At 35.2% G+C, this 27,843-nt stretch overlaps 1 protein-coding gene across 4 annotated transcripts in view; it reads left to right on the top strand.

Moving 5' to 3' along the window:
- KIF21A (kinesin family member 21A) overlaps positions 1-27,843 on the top strand; it is a 165,165-nt gene that overhangs the window by 78,651 nt on the left and 58,671 nt on the right. For all 4 annotated transcript variants that reach the window (XM_082634700.1, XM_082634701.1, XM_082634699.1 and 1 more), the window contains exons 2-11: positions 8,662-8,884; positions 9,015-9,197; positions 10,576-10,725; positions 11,705-11,839; positions 12,332-12,499; positions 14,369-14,484; positions 19,034-19,229; positions 19,641-19,830; positions 20,418-20,481; positions 25,566-25,769. In XM_082634700.1, the coding sequence (XP_082490826.1) occupies positions 8,662-8,884; positions 9,015-9,197; positions 10,576-10,725; positions 11,705-11,839; positions 12,332-12,499; positions 14,369-14,484; positions 19,034-19,229; positions 19,641-19,830; positions 20,418-20,481; positions 25,566-25,769 (1,629 nt within the window). The remainder of the gene's footprint in view (positions 1-8,661; positions 8,885-9,014; positions 9,198-10,575; positions 10,726-11,704; positions 11,840-12,331; positions 12,500-14,368; positions 14,485-19,033; positions 19,230-19,640; positions 19,831-20,417; positions 20,482-25,565; positions 25,770-27,843) is intronic.

Here is a 27,843-nt window from a genome sequence, read left to right as displayed (position 1 = left end):
ACTCAAATCAATAGAATTAGACATGAAAAAGGAGAAGTAACAACTGACACTGCAGAAATACAAAAGATCATGAGAGATTACTACAAGCAACTCTATGCCAATAAAATGGACAACCTGGAAGAAGTGGACAATTTCTTAGAAATGCACAACGTGCCAAGACTGAATCAGGAAGAAATAGAAAATATGAATAGACCAATCACAAGCACTGAAATTGAAACTGTGATTAAAAATCTTCCAACAAACAAAAGCCCAGGTCAGATGGCTTCACAGGCGAATTCTATCAAACATTTAGAGAAGAGCTAACACCTATCCTTCTCAAACTCTTCCAAAATATAGCAGAGAGAGGAACACTCCCAAACTTATTCTACGAGGCCACCATCACCTTGATTCGAAAACCAGTCAAGGATGTCACAAAGAAAGAAAACTACAGGCCAATATCACTGATGAACATAGATGCAAAAATCCTCAACAAAATACTAGCAAACAGAATCCAACAGCACATTAAAAGGATCATACACCATGATCAAGTGGGGTTTATTCCAGGAATGCAAGGATTCTTCAATATACGCAAATCAATCAACGTGATACACCATATTACCAAATTGAAGGAGAAAAACCATATGATCATCTCAGTAGATGCAGAGAAAGCTTTTGACAAAATTCAACACCCATTTATGATAAAAACCCTGCAGAAAGTAGGCATAGAGGGAACTTTCCTCAACATAATAAAGGCCATATATGACAAACCCACAGCCAACATCGTCCTCAATGGTGAAAAACTGAAACCATTTCCACGAAGATCAGGAACAAGACAAGGCTGCCCACTCTCACCACTCTTATTCAACATAGTTTTGGAAGTTTTAGCCACAGCAATCAGAGAAGAAAAGGAAATAAAAGGAATCCAAATTGGAAAAGAAGAAGTAAAGCTGTCACTGTTTCCAGATGACATGATACTATACATAGAGAATCCTAAAGATGCTACCAGAAAACTACTAGAGCTAATCAATGAATTTGGTAAAGTAGCAAGATATAAAATTAATGCACAGAAATCTCTGGCATTCCTGTACACTAATGATGAAAAACCTGAAAGTGAAATCAAGAGAACACTCCCATTTACCATTGCAACAAAAAGAATAAAATATCTAGGAATAAACCTACCTAAGGAGACAAAAGACCTGTATGCAGAAAATTATAAGACACTGATGAAAGAAATGAAAGATGATACAAATAGTTGGAGAGATATACCATGTTCCTGGATTGGAAGAATCAACATTGTGAAAATGACTCTACTACCCAAAGCAATCTACAGATTCAATGCAATCCCTATCAAACTACCACTGGCATTTTTCACAGAACTAGAACAAAAAATTTCAAAATTTGTTTGGAAACACAAAAGACCCTGAATAGCCAAAGCAGTCTTGATAACAAAAAACGGAGCTGGAGGAATCAGACTCCCTGACTTCAGACTATACTACAAAGCTACAGTAATCAAGACAGTGTGGTACTGGCACAAAAACAGAAAGATAGATCAATGGAACAGGATAGAAAGCCCAGAGATAAACCCACGCACATATGGTCAACTTATCTTTGATAAAGGAGGCAAGAATGTACAGTGGAGAAAGGACAGCCTCTTCAATAAGTGGTGCTGGGAAAACTGGACAGGGACATGTAAAAGTATGAGATTAGATCATTCCCTAACACCATACACAAAAATAAGCTCAAAATGTATTAAAGACCTAAATATAAGGCCAGAAACTATGAAACTCTTAGAGGAAAACATAGGCAGAACAAACACTCTATGCCTTAAACCACAGCAAGATCCTTTTGGTCCCACCTCCTAGAGAAATGGAAATAAAAACAAATAAACAAATGGAACCTAATGAAACTTCAAAGCTTTTGCACAGCAAAGGAAACCATAAACAAGACCAAAAGACAGCCCTCAGAATGGGAGAAAATATTTGCAAATGAAGCAACTGACAAAGGATTAATCTCCAAAATTTATAAGCAGCTCATGCAGCTCAGTAGCAGAAAAACAAACAACCCAATCCAAAAATGGGCAGAAGACCTGAATAGACATTTCTCCAAAGAAGATATACAGAGTGCCAAGAAACACATGAAAGAATGCTCAACATCATTAATCATTAGAGAAATGCATATCAAAACTACAATGAGACATCATCTCACACCAGTCAGAATGGCCATCATCAAAAAGTCTAGAAACAATAAATGCTGGAGAGGGTGTGGAGAAAAGGGAACACTCTTGCACTGCTGGTGGGAATGTGAATTGGTACAGCCACTATGGAGAACAGTATGGAGGTTCCTTAAAAAACTACAAATAGAACTACCATATGACCCAGCAATCCCACTACTAGGCATATACCCTGAGAAAACCATAATTCAAAAAGAGACATGTACCAAAATGTTCATTGCAGCTCTATTCACAATAGCCCAGAGATGGAAACAACCTAAGTGTCCATCATCAGATGAATGGATAAAGATGTGGCACATATATACAATGGAGTGCTACTCAGCCATAAAAAGAAACGAAATTGAGCTATTTGTAATGAGGTGGATAGACCTAGAGTCTGTCATACAGAGTGAAGTAAGTCAGAAAGAGAAAGACAATTTCCGTATGCTAACACATATATATGGAATTTAAGAAAAAAAATGTCATGAAGAACCTAGGGGTAAAACAGGAATAAAGACACAGACCTACTTGAGAATGGACTTGAGGATATGGGGAGGGGGAAGGGTAAGCTGTGACAAAGCGAGAGAGAGGCATGGACATATATACACTACCAAAGGTAAGGTAGATAGCTAGTGGGAAGCAGCCACATAGCCCAGGGAGATCAGCTCGGTGGTTTGTGACCGCCTGGAGGGGTGGGATAGGGAGGGTGGGAGGGAGGGAGACACAAGAGGGAAGGGATACGGGAACAGATGTATATGTATGACTGATTCACTTTGTTATAAAGCAGAAACTAATAAAAAATATATATATTAAAAAAAAAAGATGCAGAGATTTGGCTAAGAGTCCATAGCTTTTATAAAGGTATTCTGCCTCTGTTCTCTACCAGAAAGGACAGAAGTTAATTACCAGAGACTGCATGAAAGTATCCTACACAGCAAACCTTATTTAATTAGCCCCTATCTTCCATTCATTCCTACATATATTTATATTGTCACAATTTGCTGTCCTAGAAACTCAAAGTCCTTCTTCTTTTTTTTTTTTTTTTGTGGTACGCGGGCCCCTCACTGTTGTGGCCTCTCCCGTTGCAGAGCACAGGCTCCGGACGCACAGGCCCAGCGGCCATGGCTCATGGGCTCAGCCGCTGCACGGCATGTGGGATCCTCCCGGACCGGGTCACGAACCCGTGTCCCCTGCATCGGCAGCGGACTCCCAACCACTGCGCCACCAGGGAAGCCCCCTTCTTCTTTTTGTTAAGATGCTATATAAATCCAAGTTGTAACCACTCTGTCATTTACTCATCACTGAATATTCCCATGTGTATTCCTGGTATGTGAGCTAATAGACTTTTTTATTTTGTTAATCTGCCTTGTCAATCTAATTAACAAGGTCCCAAACAGGAGAATGTAGAAGGATAGAGGGAAGAAGTTTTTCCCTCCCCTACAAGTTGTAAATAAGATCAAATGTGTCAGGTAGGATGAAGACTGAGAAGGGTCCATTGTATTTGGAAATAAAAAGGTCATTGGTGCCTTCTGTCTAAGCAGATTCAATAGAGTGTGAGAACAGAAGCAAAATGGCTGCTTTTTGCTGATGGAAAGATTCAGAAAATGGATACAACATTTGTTCATGTCCTTTTATCTTAAATCTGAATAATTGACAGTTTGTATCGTATTCTGTTTCAAACCTTCAACCTTCTCAAACTAGTTATAACAAATTACATTTATTTCTGTATGACTCTTCTTGGGTTTTCCCTTTCAGATCCCACCCTATTGGTCAATGGCCCACAAAGGATAAAAGGTTACATACCTTATGCTAAGGAAAAAAGCACATTATCTCGTGGAACTGTCACTATTTTCCATAACAGCCTCATCCTACCTACATCCATTTCCATTGTAACGTTTTTAAAAAAAAAAAATCTCCATTAGCAAATTACTATTGTAGATAGAACCCACATTGTTATTGGCTTTTATAATATAATACTGCTGTGTAATATTAGAATATCTTATCTTGAATATTTATGACATAAGTTTTATGCATAATTGTTTTTCTTTAAGAAGTACTTTCAAATATATCTAGTTGTATGATTACACATTTTTAAAAGCCTGCAAGGCTTTGTTACTATTTCTTAGTGTTAACTGAAATGTTAACCTCATTATTTCTTAGTGTTGGGATTAGATCAGTATGTTTTTTGTTTGTTTTTTGTTTTCTTTTTTGCGGTACGCGGGCCTCTTACTGTTGTGGCCTCTCCCGTTGCGGAGCACAGGCTCCGGACGCGTAGGCTCAGCGGCCATGACTCACGGGCCTAGCCGCTCCGCTGCACATGGGATCTTCCCGGACTAGGGTACGAACCCGTGTCCCCTGCATTGGCAGGCGGACTCTCAACCACTGCGCCACCAGGGAAGCCCTAGATGAGTATGTTTAATGTTCTTTTTTTTTTTTTATTTTTTTTATTTTTTTGCTTTATAACAAATTTAATCAGTTATACATATACATATGTTTCCATATCCCCTCCCTTTTGCGTCTCCCTCCCATCCTCCCTATCCCACCCCTCCAGGCGGTCACAAAGCACCAAGCTGATCTCCCTGAGCTATGCGGCTGCTTCCCACTAGCTATCTACCTTACGTTTGGTAGTGTATATATGTCCATGCCGCTCTTTCACTTTGTCACAGCTTACCCTTCCCCCTCCCCATATCCTCAAGTCCATTCTCTAGTAGGTCTGTGTCTTTATTCCTGTCTTACCCCTAATGTTCTTATTTTTATATAAAAATACTAAGAAAGAGGATATTTCTAAATTTTTAAAGTAATAAATGTCAGATTTTAGTTTTAGTCTTCTTTTTCCCAGGAGGTTGTTATATTTTGTCTATATATAACGTCAAATTATAGTTTTTAAATTGAAGTTTGTAACTATGTACATTTCAAACTCTTTACATCATTAAAGCAGGTTAATTGGCTTGGGTTAAGAATTCATCTGAGAATTCTTGATTTTAGTATAAATTTAAGGATTTGAAGAGTTTAAAATCTGAATTTTTGAAGGGGAATTGAGACTGTGAATATATCTCTAAACTTTGAAGTGTAGTCAGCTTCCAATTATCTGCATGTGCCAGAGACCATCCCCTCCTAGGTGGGAATTTCTTAGTCCTGCTGGGAAATTGCCCTTGCCTGCATCCAGTAGAAAAGGGTTCCACCCATCTTGTTGGTTTTCAAAGCTACTTTGTCTCCCCACCCATGCAGATGGTGTGATTGCATATCACCCGTCTTTCAAATGCACTCCTCCTTAGAGGTTAGGAGATTAAGTTCTGAGTGACATTGGCATTCTAAAATTGGCTGTCATATCTGCAATTCAAATAGTACTTATTCTTTATGTAGAAATTAAATTAAAAGTATTTTAATAGCCAAATAAATTAGCTTAGTATTTTAATAGCCCATGGTTATAATCGTTTACTTAAAATTAATGAGGCACTGATTTCAAACAGTTGTAATTTTCATTTAGATAGTTGCTTTTATGTTTTTCTTTATTATTACATGGAATTTATTAAACTTCACAGTGCAGCTATAAATCAGGGAGAGAGCAGAATCCTGGTGTAAATGAGGTAGCTTTCAGGAGACAGAACAGCCTGGGCTCAGATATGACTTTATGGTGGAATGCACAGAGTTAGATGAGAGCTTCTGAAAGGAGTGAAATCTAAACAGAGGTCGAAAACATGAGATGTTCAGGCTGGAAAAGGAGTTGCGAATTGAGAAGGAGGAGTGTCCAGGAGAAGAGAAAGCATATTTGAAGGCATAGAGGCTAGAGAGAGCACACTTTGTTAGTGAAACTTGTTAAAAATAAACCATCACCACCACCACCATCACTAACTAAAGTCCTTTGATGCAAAGATGGAGCATGGCAAGAGGAGATTGTAGAGCGATTTAAGGATTACTAAAGGGTTTTAGGCAAGGTAGTGATCAACTTCGTATTTTACAAGTATCACTGATATTGCAATCTGTGGAACAGATTGGTGGGGGCAAGATTTGATGCAGGCTGACTGGTGTTGAGACTTTTGCAATAATCCAAGTAAGAGATAATGGTGGCTTGATTAGGGTGGTTTTGATGAGGAAGGAAAGAAAATGATGCGCTATTTCCAAGAAAATTAATAGTTCTTAGAGATAGATTAGGTGGATGGAATAGGGAAGAGGGAATAACTGAGGTTGACTCTCTTGTTTCTAGCTTGCCAACAGACAGGATGGTGATTCTTCCAAGGAGGATGGGGGATTTGGTCTTCTCCCCATGACTTTCCTGAGTAGGATGGATTTACGATTTTTATCCCCATGAATGGATGAAGTGAGAAAGGAGAAGGGAAGTTTGGGAAGAAGGGAATATTAACTTTGAGAAAGACCACTCATCAAGAAAATGTGGAGCCAGAAGGCCAAAGCTGCTTACTACTATGGGCTGTTTTTATAGTCCATGGATGTAGCTTCTTGTAAGAAACCCATTTGTTTTACTTGTTATAATATTTTATCTTTATAACAGTATATAAATATTATTTTCCTCCTCCCATTTTGTAATATAGTGTTCTTCTCTCAGTGTTAGATCTGAAAGGAACCTTGGAAATGATAGTTTCTGTCAACAGGTGAGGAAATTGGAACTCTGAGAGAAGACCACATGATATCTGTGGAGTGAGAGAAGTAGTAGCATCCAAGTCTCCTAAAGGCCACTTCATCACTCTTTCTGAAGTACCTAGCCAGCTCCACGTTGATTATTGCATTCCATTAAAACAAATAAATGAAGTTGAAGACTTTATGGAAGGAAAACATCATTATCACAGAAGGGAAAATTGCATAAATAAATATATTCTTTACTTAACAATTCTTTGCTAGTACAGAATGTTGTTTAAGATAACCAGGGTTACAGAAATTCAGTCACTTCTCATTATTGCCTTTCCTATCCTTCCATTGACCTTCCACCCTGAAGAACTGGCATGGGTTAAAACTCGAGTGATCTGGACTTAGGCTTAGCTTTATCTCTAACAAATAGATGAACTTGTTCCACTTCTATAGATCTCTGTTTCTGTATCTCAGAAAATAAGATCCCTTTAAAATCCTTTCTATTTTCTCTCTGTATTGTTTTATATTTTCCATTACTGGTTGTCTTTGCTTTCTTCCCTAAACTGCTTCTCCTTCTCCATGGCAAATAGGAACCTCTAAAAAACCTAAGTACCGTTAAGTCAGTGACGTGTATGTCTAGGATGGTCCTGCTTATGGAGTGAGTACAATAGGGCCAGATTTTGCTTTGTTCTGTTAGTAACATATCACCATATTTACTTTCCTTTTTTGAAAAACAGGCCTTGAAATCAGGAAGATAAGGCAAAAGAGGAAGGCCCTAGAATCTGAAGTAGATGAAGGTTGGGTGTAGGGCAGGTATAGTGCTGTGGTCTTCCAAGTGGACAAAGGACACCCTAGGAGATGTAAATGATGATTCAGTGGTTTTGGAGAGAAAATATTAGAAGTTTTATTTGTTTTTATTTTTTATTTATTTTTTATTTTTTTTTGGTTTTTAAGAAGATGTTGGGGGTAGGGGTTTATTAATTAATTTATTTATTTTTGCTGTGTTGCGTCTTCGTTTCTGTGCAAGGGCTTTCTATAGTTGTGGCAAGCGGGGGCCACTCTTCATTGCGGTGTGCGGGCCTCTCACTATCGCGGCCTCTCTTGTTGCGGAGCACAAGCTCGAGATGCATAGGCTCAGTAGTTGTGGCTCACCGGCCTAGTTGCTCCACGGCATGTGGGATCCTCCCAGACCAGGGCTTGAACCCGTGTCCCCTGCATTAGCAGGCAGATTCTCAACCACTGTGCCACCAGGGAAGCCCCTGTTTTTATTTTTAATTTCTTTATTTTCACAATTCTGCTTTTGTGTATGTCATAATATATGACAAATCAATATAGTACATGCATATATTTACAAATGAATATATATATTCATTCATATTGTATGTTGTGTGATTATGCTTAAACATGTTAAGCTAACAGAAGTTTATGGTCAAATAAGTTTGGGAACCATTAGTGAAGAGTTTGCAAAAAAGGTGAGTCAAGGGTATCAAGATAAATACCATGTACTTAATTTCTCATTTTTGGATATCGTTCTCTCTGGAAATAAAGAGAAGAAATCTAAAATAAAGATAACAACAAATAGCATTTTGGTAGTTTAATTTATTTAACTGAGTCTTTTATAGAGTTGAGGAAAGGTATTCACCCACAAAAATATTTAATTTTAAGATTAATTTTATTCTTGTTCATGATTTTTTGGGGGGATTAAGTAACTCATATTGAAATTGACAGTATAATTTAACTTATTTAAACTTTTCAACTCAAGGGGTAAGTACTAGATTACATTAGTGATTTTAAAAGATTTGCTAGGAATTTCAAAATCCTACTTCTTCAGTTTTTTTTCCATTTATTTTGTCTTATTTTTAAAAATGTTTTCCTGATTTTTTTTCTCACAGAATAAGGCCACAGCTTGCCAAAGAAAGGATTGAAGGTTGCCATATTTGTACATCTGTCACACCAGGAGAACCTCAGGTCTTCCTAGGCAAAGATAAAGCTTTCACTTTTGATTATGTGTTTGACATTGACTCCCAGCAAGAGCAGATCTACACTCAGTGTATAGAAAAACTAATTGAAGGTTGTTTTGAAGGATATAATGCTACAGTTTTTGCTTATGGACAAGTAAGTACCAAATTATTTTCATAGAAGCTGTAACTTTTCAGAAGTGTCAATTCAATTGCACTTTCACTTCTGTCACTTGAGATTATGTTATTAAGATCAAGCATCCATTTTTCTCTGTTCTTTTATTCAGACTGGAGCTGGCAAAACATACACAATGGGAACAGGATTTGATGTTAACATCATTGAGGAAGAACAGGGTATTATTTCTCGTGCTGTTAAACACCTTTTCAAGAGTATCGAAGAAAAAAAACACACTTCCATTAAAAATGGACTTCCTCCTCCAGATTTTAAAGTGAATGCCCAATTCTTAGAGGTAATAGTCTAATTGTGTCATTAGTTTCCTTTAAATCTTATTCTTAAGAATATAGCCCTATGATTTTATACTCCCGCTTCCATTTTAGTGCTTGGCATATAGTGTTCAGTAAATGTTGACTAAATTAGCATTAGGTTATAGGTGATAACAACAAGAGATAATAGGTTATAAGTATTCCTTACTTGTTGGCATTTAAGATTATAAACATTTGACCAGTGTCCACAGAGTAAAACAATTAATATTGTTTATTTCAGATTTTTTCTTTATCCGAGAATTACTGTTGTAATGTAGGCAGGCTCACAAAGTACTGGGAACACAGTGACTGAGATCAAAAGGGAGGGGGAGATTGTGAGGAATAATAGGATTGATGCTGTAGCACTAATCTGGTGGCAGAAGCTGGTATTCCTACAAGGATAGGCAGATGTTTTGATGCAATGTGCAAAGGTTGGGGCAGTTATGGATTTAGGGCAGTCTAGGCTGGTGGGAGGGACATACCAGTAAGAGGACATCTAGGATTTGAGCAATGTTACACTTGGGTGGACAGTGCCATTATAATTCTGTATACGTGGTCCAAAGAGTGTTCTAGTCTAATTGTAATCTCGATCACCAGAGCTAATCATTTTGATAATCGATGAAACATTTTATTCAGCATTATACAGCATAAAATAGAAAACTTAATTCAGATTAACATCAGCTATCTTACTGCTGGTTTTAATGGACATCCCAATTTAGTAAAAACCAAGAATATAATTATGTGTTTCTACCAAAAGAAAGGTAACTAGTGATGGAAAAAGGAAAGAAACAATGTCTTCAGTCTTCCCCTTCTCCCTCCAAATGTTATTAGGCATTGTGACTCTAAGCATATTGATAGAAAAATAGTTGTATGTATCCTCTTCTAAGGTGGTAGCACAATCTTGTCAGCCTCTATTGATACAGAAACTATATTGCTGACCCTGCAAAAATACTATTTATTTTTAGGTACACTAAGAAGGGTTGTAGGGCAAAAGAAAATATATTTTTAGTTCAAGTAGTAAAAATTATTAAGAACTTCCCTAAGCTTAGGATTTGTTTACATTTGATACATATTTTTTTAGTATTTGCTTGTATTTATATTTATTTATCTCTTGCAAAGGATTAGTGGATGATTTTAGCTAGTCTTTAACTCATTAGTCATGATTAGGTCTTTTACTGTTCTTACTCTTGTAAAGAAATCTGGTATTTGTTTGTATTTGTGATCATTTTTAAGTTTTATTTTGAAGAAGTATATGTATTTGGAAGAACTTTTAAGATATGTTTGAAAGATAACATGCAATATGTGTTATTACAGCCATGAGGCAATTTCTGCTAACATTAAACTTATAATATTTCTTTTTGTTAGCTGTATAACGAAGAGGTTCTTGACTTATTTGATACCACTCGTGATATTGATGCAAAAAATAAAAAATCAAATATAAAGATTCATGAAGATTCAGCCGGAGGAATTTATACCGTGGGCGTCACAACACGTACAGTGATTACAGAATCCGAGGTGACATTTATGTTATAGTTAAAATAGAGCATGTTTGGGGAATTCCCTAGTGGTCCAGGGGTTAGGGCTCCACACTTCCACTGCAGGGGGCATGGGTTCCATCCCTTGTTGGGGAACTAAGATCCTGCAAGCCACGCGGCACGGCCACAGGAAAAAAAATATAGCATTTTTGGCTTTATTTAATAGTCAGCTCTGCTGCTCATGATATGAAATTTGTATCCTTGAGTGTAACATGGAATTAAAATCTTCTTCATTTTTTTCCAGGATTTTATTATTAAAAATGTAACAGTTATGATAAAGTCAGTGCATTTATTGTAACATCAAAAGAATATAAGGCATTGTATGTACAGTTTTCTTTCACACCTAGAAAAAGAGGGTTAGATAATTTTTTTTTTTTGGGGGGGTTAGATAATTTTAAGTGAAGGATGAGGCCACAGTCCTTTTGTACTTTTTGCTGTAACATACGTAGGCCTGTATCATGGCTCCTAAAGAGAGACTTAAGAAAAGTTACAATGGGGAGTTCCCTGCGAGGCCAGTGGTTAGGCCTCCTCACTTTCATTGCCATGGTGCTGGGTTCAATCCCTCGTCAGGGAACAAAGATCCTCAAGCCACGTGGAGTGGCCAAAAAAAAAAAAAGTTACAAAAAATAAGATACAGAAGAGCCTGAGTAATTCCAGTTATTGCTTAGTTTGTTCCGAAGTGTTCTACTGTAATAGTTTTGAAATAGAAGCTGCAAATGTCAGCAAATGGCAAACAGTGGAATCTCAGTATTTTCTCCTATTAAAAAAAAAAAACCAAAAAAACCCACTATTATACTGAGAAGTTCAGCTCAAAAAGTGCCTGTAAATAAAATAATAAGAAAATCTATCTTTCACATCCTTTAATATGGTAGATTTTAACCAGTAGCTCAGATTTCTGATTATATGGACCTAGTCTAAGTATTGTTCAAGTAAAACCCCTCTTTCTTTCCCTTTTCTAGATGATGCAGTGTTTGAAGCTGGGTGCTTTATCCCGGACCACTGCTAGTACCCAAATGAATGTTCAGAGCTCTCGTTCACATGCCATTTTTACCATTCACTTGTGTCAAACCAGAATGTGTCCCCAAATAGATGCTGTGAGTTATTGGTTCTAATTTTTTAAGCTTTCAGATTTCATTTCTGTAAAATCCATGAAAATATTCAAAGAGAACATTTGTGCCAAATTTAGTTTGTTTAATCATTCCTTTTCCAATTGAGATGTCCCTGATCTTGTTTAAGCTAAAGCTGGCCAACCATGTAAAATTAAAAATTGAATATATATGTCTGCAATAGCCAGAAAGTATGTTGTGGCCATATGGTAATGGACGTCATTACTTGGGACCCTTTGCTTTTGAGGGCTATATGCTACAAGTTTCTCTTCAACACAGGCAAAGCCGCAGTTGATAACAGTTAGGTTTTGACATCTTTGACCTTTGTCTAAGCTTCTAATTGCAGCAGGCATTTTTGTACTTATATTTATTTGGCTACATGCTTATACTTGGCTATATGTATACTGAGGGCAAGGTGGGATTGAAGGATATTTAGTGTCACATTAATAAAATATTTTCAATTATTTTCCTCAATTGCAGGAAAGTGCAACTGATAATAAGGTGATTTCTGAATCATCACAGATGAATGAATTTGAAACTCTGACTGCAAAGTTCCATTTTGTTGATCTGGCAGGATCAGAAAGACTGAAGCGTACTGGAGCTACAGGCGAGAGGGCAAAGGAAGGCATTTCCATCAACTGTGGACTTGTAAGACTAAGACTAAGGCTTTGTACTGAGAATATAGCAGGGCTATTTTATTGTCCTTTTCCCTTTTGTAATACATAATACCCAAGTGGAAATCCTTCATGCACTGAGCTGAGAAATGAAAGTTGCTGTAAACTTAGGAGTAATGCATTGAATTTTGATCTCCTCAGGCTGTCAGCTTTTTTCTCCTTTTCACATTGCAAATTTTCTTCATGTGTAAAAATTCAGTTGGATTAAATTTTATGATGTGTGCATAAAATAATCTATGCATGTATATAATAGAAATGATTTAAAAATTCTTCTCACAAACACTGTTTTAATATTAAACATTTTATGGGATGACTTTCAAAGTAGCTTTTTTGCTAACATTATGTGACAGACTTTATTTTGGAAATTACAATCAAATGTTTTTTTAGTAATGATTGTTTCAAAATGAGAACTTTTCTAGATTGTATTAGGAATTAACTTTAATACCATACCATCTAGTGGTGTTTTTGATTGGAAAACACCTTGTGCTTGAGTTAACCTAAAGCTTCTATCATGTGGAAGAAAACGTTTTAGAACCAAATTTTTATGTAATAAATCTTTTCTTCCTATTGATTTCATTAAAAAGTTGGTTCTTTGTTCCTTCTTAAAAGTAATGGCATCCTAAATTTCTGTGATGCTGACAGCATCAGGACAGGTATTTTCTGCTTTGCTTCCCTCCCTTTCTTCCTAGAGCAGGGGCTCCAAGCATATGGTCATTTTTTTGTTTATTGCCCAATATTTACTTTTATATGATTGCAACCCTTCTGTGGGGAATTATCAACTGAGACTGATTAGAGAGAGCCAGCCTTCCCAACTACCCATCTTGATGCTCCCACCATATCGTTGAACATGTGTTAAAAGGAGTGAGCGACCAGGATCCTCGACTTAGTGTATTGTTTTGAATTTCTTAGGAGATAAAGTCATGGTGGTATTTACATTTGTGCTGTCCGGAAAAGGCAAAAGCCATTGCTCTGTTTTCCACTTCAGGCTATTGAAGCATGTTCAGACACGTAGAGGTTCATTCAGTGTGGCCAGTGGTTAAAATTGCAGACTCTGGAAAAGGGGAACTAAGACACAGTGTGATGCTGATGCACTCGCTGCAGGATCCATTGGCTCTAACAAAGACATGGTTTTGCATTACTGAAGGCGAGTGCGACCAGCATTTAGGAAAATGCTTATGCTGTAGGTGCTGGTTCAGTGACAGTAGGAAAAGCAGTAGGGGGTGGCAGGAGGAGTGACTAAATAGTTCTGTAATTTGACTTAGTTTTTTAAATATTGGATACTTAGCACATAGATTCATTGAATTTCTAAGTGCGGCTATACTTGCATTAGGAATACCATGTTTAGAGATATCATACTGATATTTTTATTGTGGTTAAATGAAATTTTGTTTTCCCATGAGGAAGCTACAGTACAAAAAGAAAGTTTATGAAACTGTTAAACTAGCAAACAATTTGTTTCTTCATTGAGTTGAGGAAAAGGGTTTGCAACATGAATTGACAGTTTGTGGGGTATACAACATGATGCTCTGGTAATACTAGGAATGGTCAGAAGTCATCAATCTTATAACATTTCTATTTCTAAAGAAAATCTCTGCATAGAAGTTTAAGTATTTGTGAATTATGGGTATATATATGGCATTAAATTTTGAGTGGTGTCAGTTTTTAGTAGTTATGTGGAAAGCTCCAAGTTTACTTTATATTTGAAAATACAAATGTAAAACAAAACCAAACACAAATGTTCTCAATTTTGCCATGGCTTCATATTATTTTCTATAAGGTTTCATTATTTAAAAGTGTTATAATTAGTACATTTTTATAATTTTTTTCTCTCTCTTTCTTTTAGTTGGCACTTGGCAATGTAATAAGTGCATTGGGAGACAGGAGCAAGAGGGCCACGCATGTTCCCTATAGAGATTCTAAGCTGACAAGACTACTACAGGATTCTCTTGGGGGTAATAGGTATGCATAAGTGTTTATGCTCCATATTCCTGATTTCAGTTATTCATTATTTTTAAAATACGTTTGTAAAGTGATTTATAAGAACTGTTTTTACTGTAAAGCAAATTAATAAGATGAGGAACTAATAATTATTAAGTTCCTCAAATGTGTGAGTGCTTTTGCATGTTATTTCTCATATTTCTTATAACACCTCTTGAGGTAGGTGTTATTATTCCTCTTTTATAAATAAGGAAATTGAAATCCAGAGAGGTTAAGGAATTTATTCAGTCACTTAGCTTATAAATGAAATCCTTGGCATGTGCTCTTTCTCTATACCACTGTTTCAGTTTTAAGTGCTTGGCACATAGTTGATGCCTAATAAAATTTTGTTGAAAAGTAAATGCTGTCTTCTAAGTAATTAAAAAGTAATTTAAATATTATTGATTTTCTTTAAAAAGTCTCCTAAAATTTAAACATTTTTTTACATTTGAGAAAAAATTTAAAAATGTTAATTGAATGAAATATAGGGTGATTGTTGGTTATTAACTTTGCCAGAATCACTGATATTCCTCCTTTTCTGTACTTCGCATCATCCTGATATGTTTCATCAGCTAAATGTATTCTTTTGGTAATGCATTCCTTTTTATAAGCATCAGAATGTTGCCTTTAAAAGTGGTAACTTTTTTGGCATTTAAATTCAATCATAGCACAGTTCAACAAGTTACACACAACTACAGTGAACCTATTTACAGTGTTTTCAACGGTCTAACATCATGTTTACTGATGCTATAAAATAATCATTAGGTGCTGTAAAATGATCATTAGATGCTGTAAAATTAAACTTGCAAACTTTCTTTTTGAACAACTATTATTCAAAGATTTTTGATAATGTTAAATTTATTTAGGTCTGAAGTTGGATGGATTTAGAAATAAAGTTTTGTTTTATAGAATTCAAGAGTATCATTTTTATATTCCTTCTTTTCATATAATATTGGCATTGTCTTAACTCATCTGTCTTCTAGCATATCCTTTGTATTGCTTCTACTGTTACATATTTCTTACTACTGGTCTATATTTTCATTCTGACCTTCAATATCAATCTGGGTCTTATTATAACAGGACAAAAATTTTTGTTTTTTAAGCCAAATGTAAATTTTTTAAGTTTGCTAAATTGTAGCCTTTTCCTGTGTTTATTTCTTAGCTTTATAATACAGCTTTGTCTTATAACAAAACAGAGATAGTAAACATCTTCCCCTTACAAGTGTCAATACTTTTGAATACTTCAGTATTTCTGAGAGTTTGCTTGCCCTGTAACAATCTAAGATATTTGCACTGTGGGTTTTGACTTCCTCTTGAGTTTTATCTAAGCTATAGCTAAAGAGTCTCAGATGTTCCTCACCCATTTCTTATCTAGTGGTAAATAATGCCTCTTATTCTCAGTGACCCTCAGTTCCTGCTTAAAACTGTGAGATTGAATGCCTAGTTCAAAAGCATTAAACTTTGTATAAGCATTGGAAAACAAAATTCCTTCATGTTGTGATGTTTGTACAAATTTCTCTTAAAAGAAATATTAAATCAAAAATATTTGTGGAAACAAGCTGCATATATTTATGTGTACAGTTTGGTGATTTTTTAAAAAACCAACCTGGCTTTTATACATTTATAATGTTTAATGTAACATTTTAAAAAGTTTATAGCAAAAATTCAGAAAAATACAGAAAAATATAAAGCATGATAAAAATCAACTGTATTTCTATTACTTGTAAGTAACTATTGTTAACATTGTGATGTATTTCCTCCCTAATGTGTAATATAATATGATATAACAATATATAAGATAAATAACTTTATTTATTTGTTTGTTTATTTTGGCCATACCGCATGGCTTGTGGGATCTCAGTTCCCCAACCAGGGACTGAACCCGGGCCACAGCAGTGAAAGTGCTGAATCCTAACTGTCAGACCACCAGGGAACCCCCTAATATATTTAAATTATATAGTTTCCTTTAAGACAGAGTTATGATTTTATATAAAAATAAACAACTTTCATTAAAAAATTTTTTTCATAAACATAACTGTTCTTGAAATTTGTATCATTTGTGTTTTAATATGTGACCTTTTTACTATACAATAGGTCTTAGCTCCTCTCATTCCTGATTTCACTATTCTTCTTAAGCACTTGATCCCAATACTTCTCAAAATATTTTTAATAAGGGAGAGTTCTCCTCCTTCCCACTTCCCAGTTGTAGTGGGTTGATATTGAACATGACTATACTCAGCTTGTCCCATTATGTGAGTTTGAAAATACTTGAACTGGTCTATACTCTATTCAGTAAAATGAGTTCATTGATTACAGCAAGCTCAAATGTTGTAAAAGTTGCCAAAATGCTTACTCTCAATTTCTATACTTGTCATGAATCTGCCAGACTGGCACTGGACTGGGGATAACATTTTGAGTAGTCCTATCCTCTAATCAGTATCCATAATCATCACTCACTGGATTACCTTATCTTCTTCATCAACAGAGATGAATGAATTATCTTAACTTCTGACTTCAAATAAATAAATATAATATACGCATGACATACAAACAATTATTAGGGACCTTATATGTTCCAAGTAACACAAACAAATAATAATGACCTAATATGTTCCAAATATTGTGTTGTACAAAGTAGCCTGATGAATAGAAAATATTTGATGATCCTTGTCTTCTAGGAGTTTAGTACCTAAGAGTTTGGATCTATAAAATTTCAATATAATCATAATCAACAAAAAAGAGGTATGCAAAGGGTATGAGGAAGCAGAGAGAAAGAGTACAGCCAAACTCAGGGTTGGATTCTTGGTCTAGATGATCTCTGAGTTGAATCTTGAATAATAGTAAAAGGGTAAATAAGGATGAGCAAGAGTTCACAAAGGAATAAAGATAGGTGGAATGGGACCCCTTTTAAAAGGGTTGCTATGAAGGGCATTATGCTAAGTGAAATAAGTTAGACAGAGAAAGACAAATACTGTATGATATCACTTATATGTGGAATCTAAAAAATACAACAAACTGTGAATATAACAAAAAAGAAGCAGACTCACAGGTATAGAGAACAGACTAGTGGTTACCAGTGGCAGGGAGGGGCAATATAGAGATGGGGGAGTGGGAGGTATAAACCATTGGATGTAAGATAGGCTCAAGGATATATTGTACAACATGAGGAATATAGCCAAAATTTTGTAATAACTGTAAATGGAAAGTAACTTTTAAACATTAAAAAAATGAGACATTACTACACATCTAAAATGAGTAAAAATAAAGTTTGACAATACTAAAAAAAAAATAAGAAGAAAATAAAAGTGTTACTATGAGTGCTGTGTTGAGATTATTGGGAGAAGGCAGAAGTGGAAGCAGGAAGCTAGGAGCCTATAGATTAGAATTGATAGGTGTAAATTTCCTACCAGGGTGGGTAAATTAGCTCCTTAACTCTTAGTGTGCAAGTGCCCATTAGACTCTCCACGTCTTTTTCATTGACAGAAATAGCTTAGGAATAATAAGCATTTTATTATCCTATTCTTTGGTTGGTAAAGCAATTCATCATGACGATAAAATAATGTTTCCCATTTTTCCTATGTAATCTAGCCAGAAACTCTGGAACTTTGACCACTCAATCACAAATGACGTTTCATATTGTGAAACATGGGTATACTAAATACTTTTCTTTATCAGGTGATAGGATTTTGTGTAAAATTTTTTGCTGAAATAAAAAAATCAGGATGCAAATGATTAAATAAAAGGAAAATTTTTAAATCCTAAAATAGGGACTTCCCTGGGGGCACAGTGGTTAAGAATCCGTCTGCCAGTGCAGGGGACACAGGTTAGAGCCCTTGTCCGGGAAGATCCCACATGCTGTGGAGCAACTACCCATGTGCCACAACTACTGAACCTGTGCTCTAGAGCCCTCATGCCACAACTACTGAGCCCGCGTGCTACAACTATTGAAGCCCTTATGCCTAGAGCCCGTGCTCCGCAACGAGAGAAGCCACCGCAATGAGAAGCCTGTGCACGCATGGAAGAGTAGCCCCTGGCTCGCCACAACTAGAGAAAGCCCATGCACAGCAATGAAGAACCAAAGCAGCCAAAAATAAATTTAAAAAAAAATAAATAAATAAAATCCTGAAATATTAAGTAGATAATGAAAGCAATCATTTTTGAATTTCAACATGTCATATTATAGATAGATTCAATTTTAGAATTATTCTGTGTATATTGCTTCAAAAAAATTTTTTAAAGAGGTGAGAAATAAATATATGCACTTGTATTATGAGTATATGGTATTATGAGTCAAAAAAGGATAATATAAATTAATTTTCCCCAATTTTAGCCAAGTAAACAAAATCTTTTTCCTTAAGATAGTCTTAAAGCATTGGGGCTTATAAATTTGCTTTTATTTTTAAGTTAGTAATGTCAATCTTTTGGTATCTCGAAGGAGAGATATTATTCAAAAGGGGGGAATTTTAAAAAGATTATTTCAGTGTTTTATTTGCTTTTATCTGTAAACCTAATTATTTTTTGTAACTTTCAGCCAAACAATCATGATAGCATGTGTCAGCCCTTCAGACAGAGATTTTATGGAAACTTTAAATACCCTGAAATATGCCAATCGAGCTAGAAATATCAAGAACAAGGTGATGGTCAATCAGGACAGAGCTAGTCAGCAGATCAATGCGCTCCGTAGTGAGATCACACGACTTCAGATGGAGCTTATGGAGTACAAAACAGTAAGCTAATGGTTTTGACTTTGCATTTTGTGATACATTTTGTGTACACAATGATACCTTTTTGTGATGGCTTGCACATGTATGTCTCTGGAGTCTCTTCTCTGTCCTAGTGGTGGCATCTTTACTTTTGGAGGTAGAATTCTCTAGTTTTATGTGTGGGTAGCCTTTAATAATGTTCAGTCTAACAACCTGACTAGCCTCTTGTTTCAAAAGACTTCCTTCCTAGTCAGATTCTTTAGTGACAAATGCTCAAAGGAGAGATGTAGTAGAGGGAAAAGGATCTCTTGCCTTGAGGCTGTTAAGACAAAAGGGCTCTTGGTTGTAGAATTGCATAATCCTGCAGTATCCTTTAACAAAACTCTTGTGTATTTAAAACTTCTCAACCAACAAGGAAATATTTTTCTTTTCTAGGGTAAAAGAATAATCGACGAGGAGGGTGTGGAAAGCATCAATGATATGTTTCATGAGAATGCTATGCTACAGACTGAAAATAACAACCTGCGTGTAAGAATTAAAGCCATGCAAGAGACGGTTGATGTATTGAGGACCAGGATCACACAGCTTGTTAGTGATCAGGCCAACCAAGTTCTTGCCAGAGCAGGTATGTGTGTAGGGTGGGATGAGTGAGGGATTACTTTTGGAGAACAGGAAATATTCTTCATGTTTGTTAATTTTGTGGAATATTTGAAGTGAAAAAGTCAATCTCTGTGTATACAATCTGTGATTTTAAGTTAATACTTAATTTGTAAATAATGCATTCTTACAGAAACAAAATATGCCCTATGCTTCATCATATTATCTTACTTTCTGCTCATGTAATCAAGGGCAGGAAATTTGCTGTTTAAATTATGTTTCAAAACATTATTGTTTGTTTCTATAACTTTGTTTTTTCTCTCATTCAGTTCTGTTGAATTTTAAAGGAAATTCTTTTTTTAAATTAATTTTTATTGGAGTATAGTTGATTTACAATGTTAGTTTCTTCTGTACAACAGAGTGAATCAGTTATACATATATTCACTCTTTTTTAGGTTCTTTTCCCATATAGGTCATTACAGAGTATTAAGTACACTTCCCTGTGCTATACAGTAGGTTCTTATTAGTTATCTATTTTTATATATAGTAGTGTGTGTGTGTCAATCCCAATCTCCCAATTTATCCCTCTCCCCCTTTCCTTATTTTATCTTGCAGGTGAAGGGAATGAGGAGATTAGTAATATGATTCACAATTATATTAAAGAAATTGAAGATCTCAGGTACAGCTCACATTCTGTAATATATAATGCACATATTTTGGGTTTTGCAGTGAAGTATTATTGCTATTTGTTGGGCTTATTTTTATTCACAGTGATATTTCAGCCCCTTGGTCAGGTTAGCTTTAGGGGAATAGGTACTTGCCTATAATGGAACATATGGGAACATAATGTCACAAACTACTTTCCTCTTCCCACATTATCTTCCTGGGTTATCCTCCTGCTCTTGTTGTTATACCCTTAATTGGAGGCTTACCTAACCTCATATAACAACAGATATAATTGGTGTCGATGAAGTTACCTCCCTGTGCCTCTTCACCCACCATTTGGGAATGGTCAACATCAATAAGTCATCTCTAATTTTTAAAATCTCCCATTACTTCTGTTCCCTTATACTTCTTCAGCTATTCTATATGTGTGTGTCATTGCATCCCTACCAACTTGCCTGCGTCTCTGGTACATACATCACCCACATTTCATACACATATTGCAAATACTCACTGTATGCCAAGCACCATGCCATGGACTGAACAAGTATGACATAAACAAGGAGTTCACAGTCTAGGTGGGTCAACTTACATAAATAGTCACATGTAGTAAATGGAATGACAGAAATCAGTAAATAGAACACCCATGCCTGGTGTGGGAATGTGGAGGGGAGCACTGAGCACAGACTGGGAGAATTGGGGTCAGAAAGTAGATCAAGGATACTAATCATTTTTATAATATTTTCAGGTTCCATGGTTTGCCCTGATGGCTGAGCTGCTTTCTCTTAAGTAAAACTACAGTCAGCTCCATTGGGAGCATCTAAATAGCTCAGATCTCACTTCTGTTAGCCATTTGCAGAAAATAACCAAGTGAGAGATTATCTTTCACAGCTACCCTAACAATTCTCTGTCTTGTATTTGTGTTCTATTTCCCTCTCTCTTCCTCTGGCTATTCTAGAGATTCTTAAACAGAGATGAGTAGTGTTTCTACTGTTTCTTCCTCTGTAAGGCACACCAGGTCCCTTAAGAGCTTCAAAAAGTAAAAACCAGTGAGAAAACATCTGATATAGCAATAGATAAAGTTACTCAAAGAACTATTACTTTTATTCTGTTTATGTATTTCCAAACTTTAGCTTTTTGATGGAGACCTTTGGGACCTTAGGTTGTAGTTCTGGTCAGCTGCCAAACTGGACTTGTAGTTTCCATCTTGTGTTGGCAGTGCTCTTTTCTGCCTACTGCCAAAAACTTTTCTTCTAACCAGTCTCCAGTGTTTCCTGACTCTGTAGACCCCATCTTTACCACTCCTTCAGACAAAACTAATATCTCTGTCTTTTAGTTCCTAAAGATTCTTTTCCTGCTCCTAGTCTGCTTCTTTTTATCTTTTTTTATTTTCTTGGCACTGGTCAATTGTTAAGGCTGATTTCATACTCTGGTTCTTGGGCTTGATTTCCTCTCTTCCATCATGTTATTCTAAGACCATATCTAAGCTTGATCTCATTATTTGGTGAATGGCTTGACTAGTGTCATTATTTCTTAGAAAACTGACTGAATCATTTCCATTCCTTCTAGTAGCTAAAAGGAGCATCTAATATCTTTCTTCTAAGACTATTAAGACTTATAAGACTATTCTTTAAGCCATCTAGAGAACAATGATTACTCTTAGGCCTTGAGTTCAGTCAGTGATCACATCTTTTGTGTTATAGGTTAATAGCTTTTTCCACTTCCCCAACTTTTGTTTGATGGCTCTTTTATTCAGTTTGTCCCACTCATAAAGTATAGTCTTCTCGGATCTCAGGACTGTAATTTATAATATTAAAATAATTTACATATGGGATAAACATAAATGAGCTTTGAATTTAAATTGAATTACCTGCATTGAAAATTTTAAGCTTCTGTTTATTAAGTATATGACCTTGGGCAAATTACCTAACATCTTTGATCTTTAGTGTTTATCTGTAAGAATGAGGTAATACCTGCTAGTCTCAAAGAGTTATTATGGGGCTCAAATAAAAGAACAGGATGTAAAAATTATTAAATTGAAAAATACTGTAAAGGTCTAACATATTATTATTTAGGTCCAAGTTCTCACATTCTGTTTCATCTACCAAATTCTACTCCAATCCATATTTTAATCAATACTTTCTCTTAGGAAGACATTCATTCACAGCTACTTAAACTTAATGTAAATTATGTAAATGGGATGGGAATGTTTATATTTTAAGTCTTATCATTTTAATTATAAAATAATACTAGTTACCTTTTAATAAATTTACACATCACATTATTTGTTGTGAAATGATAATAGTCACTAATTAATCTTAGTTTTCTGGAGTTTAAAATTTTTGTAGAAATTTCTGAAAATATAGGAAAGTTTTTAAAAAGTTAAAATCATCCATATTCTCACCATTCCAAGAACTGATGTTAATATTTTGGTGTATCTCTTCAATAATTTTTCAATGCATACTTTAGCAAAATTTGTATCGGGGTGTATGTATTGCTTTGCTATCTATTCTTTGAAATGTGACAAGATATTACGATCATTTTTTAATGTTATTAAATATTTTTCTAACATGGTTTTTGCATGGTTCCATGAGTACTGTCTCATGGGTTGTAATTGATTTATTTATCTAATCCCCTACTGTTAGATAATTATATTGTTTCCAACTTTTTTATAAGAGTAGTTATTATTTGTTAAAAACATTATTAGGTGAGTTTTAAATTCATTGTATCATCATCCTCATAACCATCCTAGGGAAGTATATATTTTCATCTCCATTTAATGGAGGATTTAGAGATTCTGTGAGTGAAAAAGCTGAGAAGAGATTCAGTAAGTGAAAAAGCTGAGATGCAAGCCTCAGTTTATTCCTTCCCAAGGAAGTCTGTGTACTTCCCCTCATGCCTCACTGCTTGGTCTCCTATTAAATGAAATGCAGACAGCAACAAGTGTGTGATTGGGTGAGTAGGAAGAGAAGGAGAGGCAAAGAGAGAGATGTTATCTCTTCAGCCCATACAAAAAGCAGGATCTACTAATGTAGTGTGGGGTTGGTGGAGTTGGAGGTGAGCCCTAAAGGTTTCAGCCTTTATTAGCACCAGGACGGAAGAAGCATTAAAAATATGCCCCTACCAAATGCAGATTTTTAAAATCAGGTAATAATCAAACACAAATTGTCTGATTACTATATAAATGAGCCAATTAAAAACAGGTCATTAACTGATAGCTAATTTATATTTTCATTCATTTTTTTAAAAGGGTCTTTTTTAAAAAATTAATTAATTTATGTATTATTTGTATTTTTAGCTGCGTTGGGTTTTTGTTGCTGCGCGCGGGCTTTTCTCTAGTTGTGGCGAGCGGGGCTACTCTTCATTGCGGTGTGCGGGCTTCTCATTGCAGTGGCTTCTCTTGCTGCGGAGCACGGGCTCTAGGCACGTGGGCTTCCGTAGTTGTGGCATGCAGCCTCAGTAATTGTGGTGTGCGGGCTCTAGAGCTCAGGTTCCGTAGTTGTGGCTCATGGGCTTAGTTGCTCTGCAGCATGTGGGATCTTCCTGGACGAGGGATCAAACCCGTGTCCCCTGCATTGGCAGGCAGATTCCTAACCACTGTGCCACCAGGGAAGTCCCCTTCATTATTAACATTCATTATTATGTACCCAGGCTTTGTGCTAGGTATTGAAAATACAGAAAAGTGTAAATTTTTACTTTGAGTTTTTATCATTAAGCTGCGTTTTTATACTTAGATTCCCCTCTTATTAAAAAATGACAGCATTATATTCAGAATTTTCTTTAAAATAATTTTGAAATCATTTAACTTAAAAGTTTGTACACAGCTATTTCACCATTTTAAAACATTGTAACTGTTGCAACACCAAATATAAAGTAAAACAATTTCATTAAAGAATATATAGGACACTTATTTGTAACATATATTCACTGATTTGTGTATATTCTGTCTCTAGTTGATTTCAACAGTGTCATGAATAATTCTGGTAGGCAGTGAAAAAACACAGCTGACTGTGCCTTCTAGAGCTCAGTAGTTGCAAATAATCTAGCACCTTCCTCTGAAACATTTGAACATATGGTAAAAGTGCTTAGTAATATAGTTTTGAGACAGATAGTAGGTAGTATTTTCTCCTTATAACCCTGTCTCAATCACCCTTGTGCCAAATTGACCTGGGAAATTTATTATACTGAAGTAGATAATTGTGTTCTTTTATGGTTTAAATCAAATGGACTAAAGGAACTGGCCTAGAGGACTCTCTGAATCCCTTGTAGTCTCAAGAATCCAGGCTCTTTTAGGATCTTATCATTCAGTGTTATTACTGACAGCACATACATTATTTTCCTGTCATTATGAGGACCGCTTGAGCAAACAAAATAATGTTTTTAATTATCAAACTCGGGTTTCCATGGAGATTTCATCTTTTCCCATGCCATATTCAGGAGCCAGATATCTTTCAGCCAGTGAGGGGCAAGTTTCACTAACTATTCCTTACAAAGATTTGGAAATGTTATTATAGCATGATGAATGAGGAACAGGAAGTAAGGGAACCATGCTGCTCGCACATTTTAAGTTTCAAAGATGAGTTTACAAAGCAAGGATAACTAGTGCCTATTGACCAGAATGCAAGTAATCTAATTATCACTGGCACATTTGAGCACTAAGAGTGTTACTTCAAATTTACAATTATTTGATCAGGAAATTTTAAAAATATCTTAAACACTAATGTTTGTGAACATATTTGTTAAAAAAACCATACCTTGTAGCAATGTTGAAATACATTTCGGGAAACTTTTTAACTTGCAAAACAACTCATTTAAAATGTTCCCTGTTTATTCTTAGAGTTGTCAAGTTTGCAGAGATGGAAGGTAGGGACTGGGAGGAGAGCATAATGAGGAGTTAGTGTTTAATGGGTACAGAGTTTCAATTGGAGAAGATGAAAAAGTTCTGAAGGTAGATGGTGGCAATGGTTGCACAACAGTGTGGGTGTACTTTGTGCTGTAGAACTGTACACTTAGAGATGGTTAGGGAGGTAAATTTTATGTTAAGTATTATTTACCATAATAATAAAATGTTTCCAACTTAAATGTATTTTTATTCATTAGGGCAAAATTATTAGAAAGTGAAGCAGTGAATGAGAACCTTCGAAAAAACTTGACAAGAGCCACAGCCAGATCACCATACTTCAGTGGATCATCAGCTTTCTCTCCTACTATAGTATCCTCAGACAAAGAGACCATTGAGATTATAGATCTAGCTAAGAAGGATTTAGAGAAGCTGAAAAGGAAAGAAAAGAAGAAGAAAAAAAGGTAGTGCTATAAAATCACTGCTATACTGCTAATTACTTTTCAGGCTATTTTAATTTGCAATTGCAATGAGTATACATAGCCTCATAAGTATATTAATAAATAAAATGTCATTTAACATAGGTGACAATTATAATTATATACTTTTAAAGATTTATCTCTACTTGTATGTAAAAAAATTTATTTATAATAATATGGTAGTGAATTTTATTTAGACTATGACAAGGTAAACTTACTATTAGAAATTATTTTATTATTTTTTCAAATAGCTGCTTTTGCATTCCATTCATCTTTTCTGAAAAGCTTGTTCTACCATTACTCTTTTCATTTTTTTCCATTTTCTAATTCAATTAAATAGTCTCATTGATATATTCTGCTTCCTGTCTAGATTAGTTTAACTAAAGGCTAAACTAATTCATCAGACTGTCATTTAATATCATTTGGTCTCTTAAGTATTTTCTGCGGGCTCTAATTTGATTATGTGAAAGTTATTTATGTTATTTCAGGCTTTCTGACTTTTCCAACAAGGAGTTACTCAGCTTTTCACCACTGTTCTAGGCTTCCTTTTCCTTGCATCCTGGTAATATCTCCCTCTAAAATCAACTGGATGCAAAGAAGAGGAGGAAAATTAAAATATGACCACTTGTAATCTATGAATGGTTAAAACCTCATAAATTGTTTACATATTGATTCAATGGTGCAGTCAAATTACTTACGTAGAATATATTTTGAACATGCCAGTCAAATTAATTTTAAGCATTTTTGGCTAGATATTCCAAAGGGGGAAAATATATCTTATTTGTCAAATAGCTTGTTATGGAGGTGCACTTTTTAGAATTACTATTGACATTTAGTCTAGCTGCTGCTTTGCTCAGTTTATTTAGAAATATATTTTGACAACCAAGCATTTCTTCTTTGAATAGTCAGTTGACCAAAGTTATTAGAGGTTTAAACTCTCCAAATTAATTCTGCTGTTTGTCCTTGAGTTAAAAAGGACTGATTAGAATAATTAAAACAAGGAGTTGCACATCTATGGTTAGGAGGCATTGCAATTGAAATTGCATTCTTAAGATACTAATGTCTTAAAAGATGTTGCTCATGGATGGCTGATTATGGCAGCATTAAGAAATATATAATGATTAGTTCTTATGCAGGGCAATTAAAACTGTAACAGTGTTCACAGAATTATCAAAACTGGTTTGACCCAACATACTGTGGAAATGAAAATGAGACTTCTGCACATGACTTATCATTTATTTGTAAAATTCAGTTGTGTAGTTGGTCAAAATGTGAAATGGTATGACTTGTTTTTAATGGTGTAGGTGGTTTGTGTTCATGAGTAATAAGTAAGGATAAGCAAGGGTATATTTCTCAAGGTCATGAGCTGATTCTGCTTTCCTTTTGAGGTAAATTTAGAGATGTTACCATAATCACCTGTTGGGTATGAATAATAAAAAACAGATAGGGATCCCATTAGAAACCTAGGCACTTTTGACATTTTTATAGTGATCATAGGTACCCTAAATTTATACCTCTGATGCAGGTTATTTCTGTGACAATGCAGGGTTGTAAGGTTTTTGACTGATAAATAGTTCTATTTTACTCAGCTTGATAAAGCATTTCATTTATTACCAATAACTTTTAACTGCATGTAATGTAAATTCCTTTTTTAAAAATATTGGTAAGCTCTCATTTTAGCCAAAGGGTTTGCTACAGTTGAAACAAAAAATAATAAAGAGTTTTTGTTGAAACAAAACAGAATAAAGTGTTTAGAATGACAGCAGCTTTACTGAAGTTAGTGATTAGTCTTCTACAGGAACTCTATGGAGGCAGTAACTTCTGTTTGGATGTATTGATTCTGGTTAAGTTGTATTACATGCCTCATATTTACTTATTTTATTTATCAAAGAGAACATTGCAAAATTTGGTTCTATCTCAACCTTGCATATATAGTAAGTAAGTTCAATTTAAAATCATTTGGAACTTGGAACTAATTTTTCTCTAGAAAGTGTTACAAGTACATAATGTCCAGGTTTCCCAACTCACTCACATGAAATGATATTTACTCATTCTATAG

This window comes from Mesoplodon mirus (genome assembly GCF_964341445.2).
Source record: "Mesoplodon mirus genome assembly, chromosome: 11".
Taxonomy (NCBI): Eukaryota; Metazoa; Chordata; class Mammalia; order Artiodactyla; family Ziphiidae; genus Mesoplodon; species Mesoplodon mirus.
The sequence above is the reverse complement of the archived record's forward strand: the minus strand, read 5'-3'. Positions and strand labels throughout refer to the sequence as shown.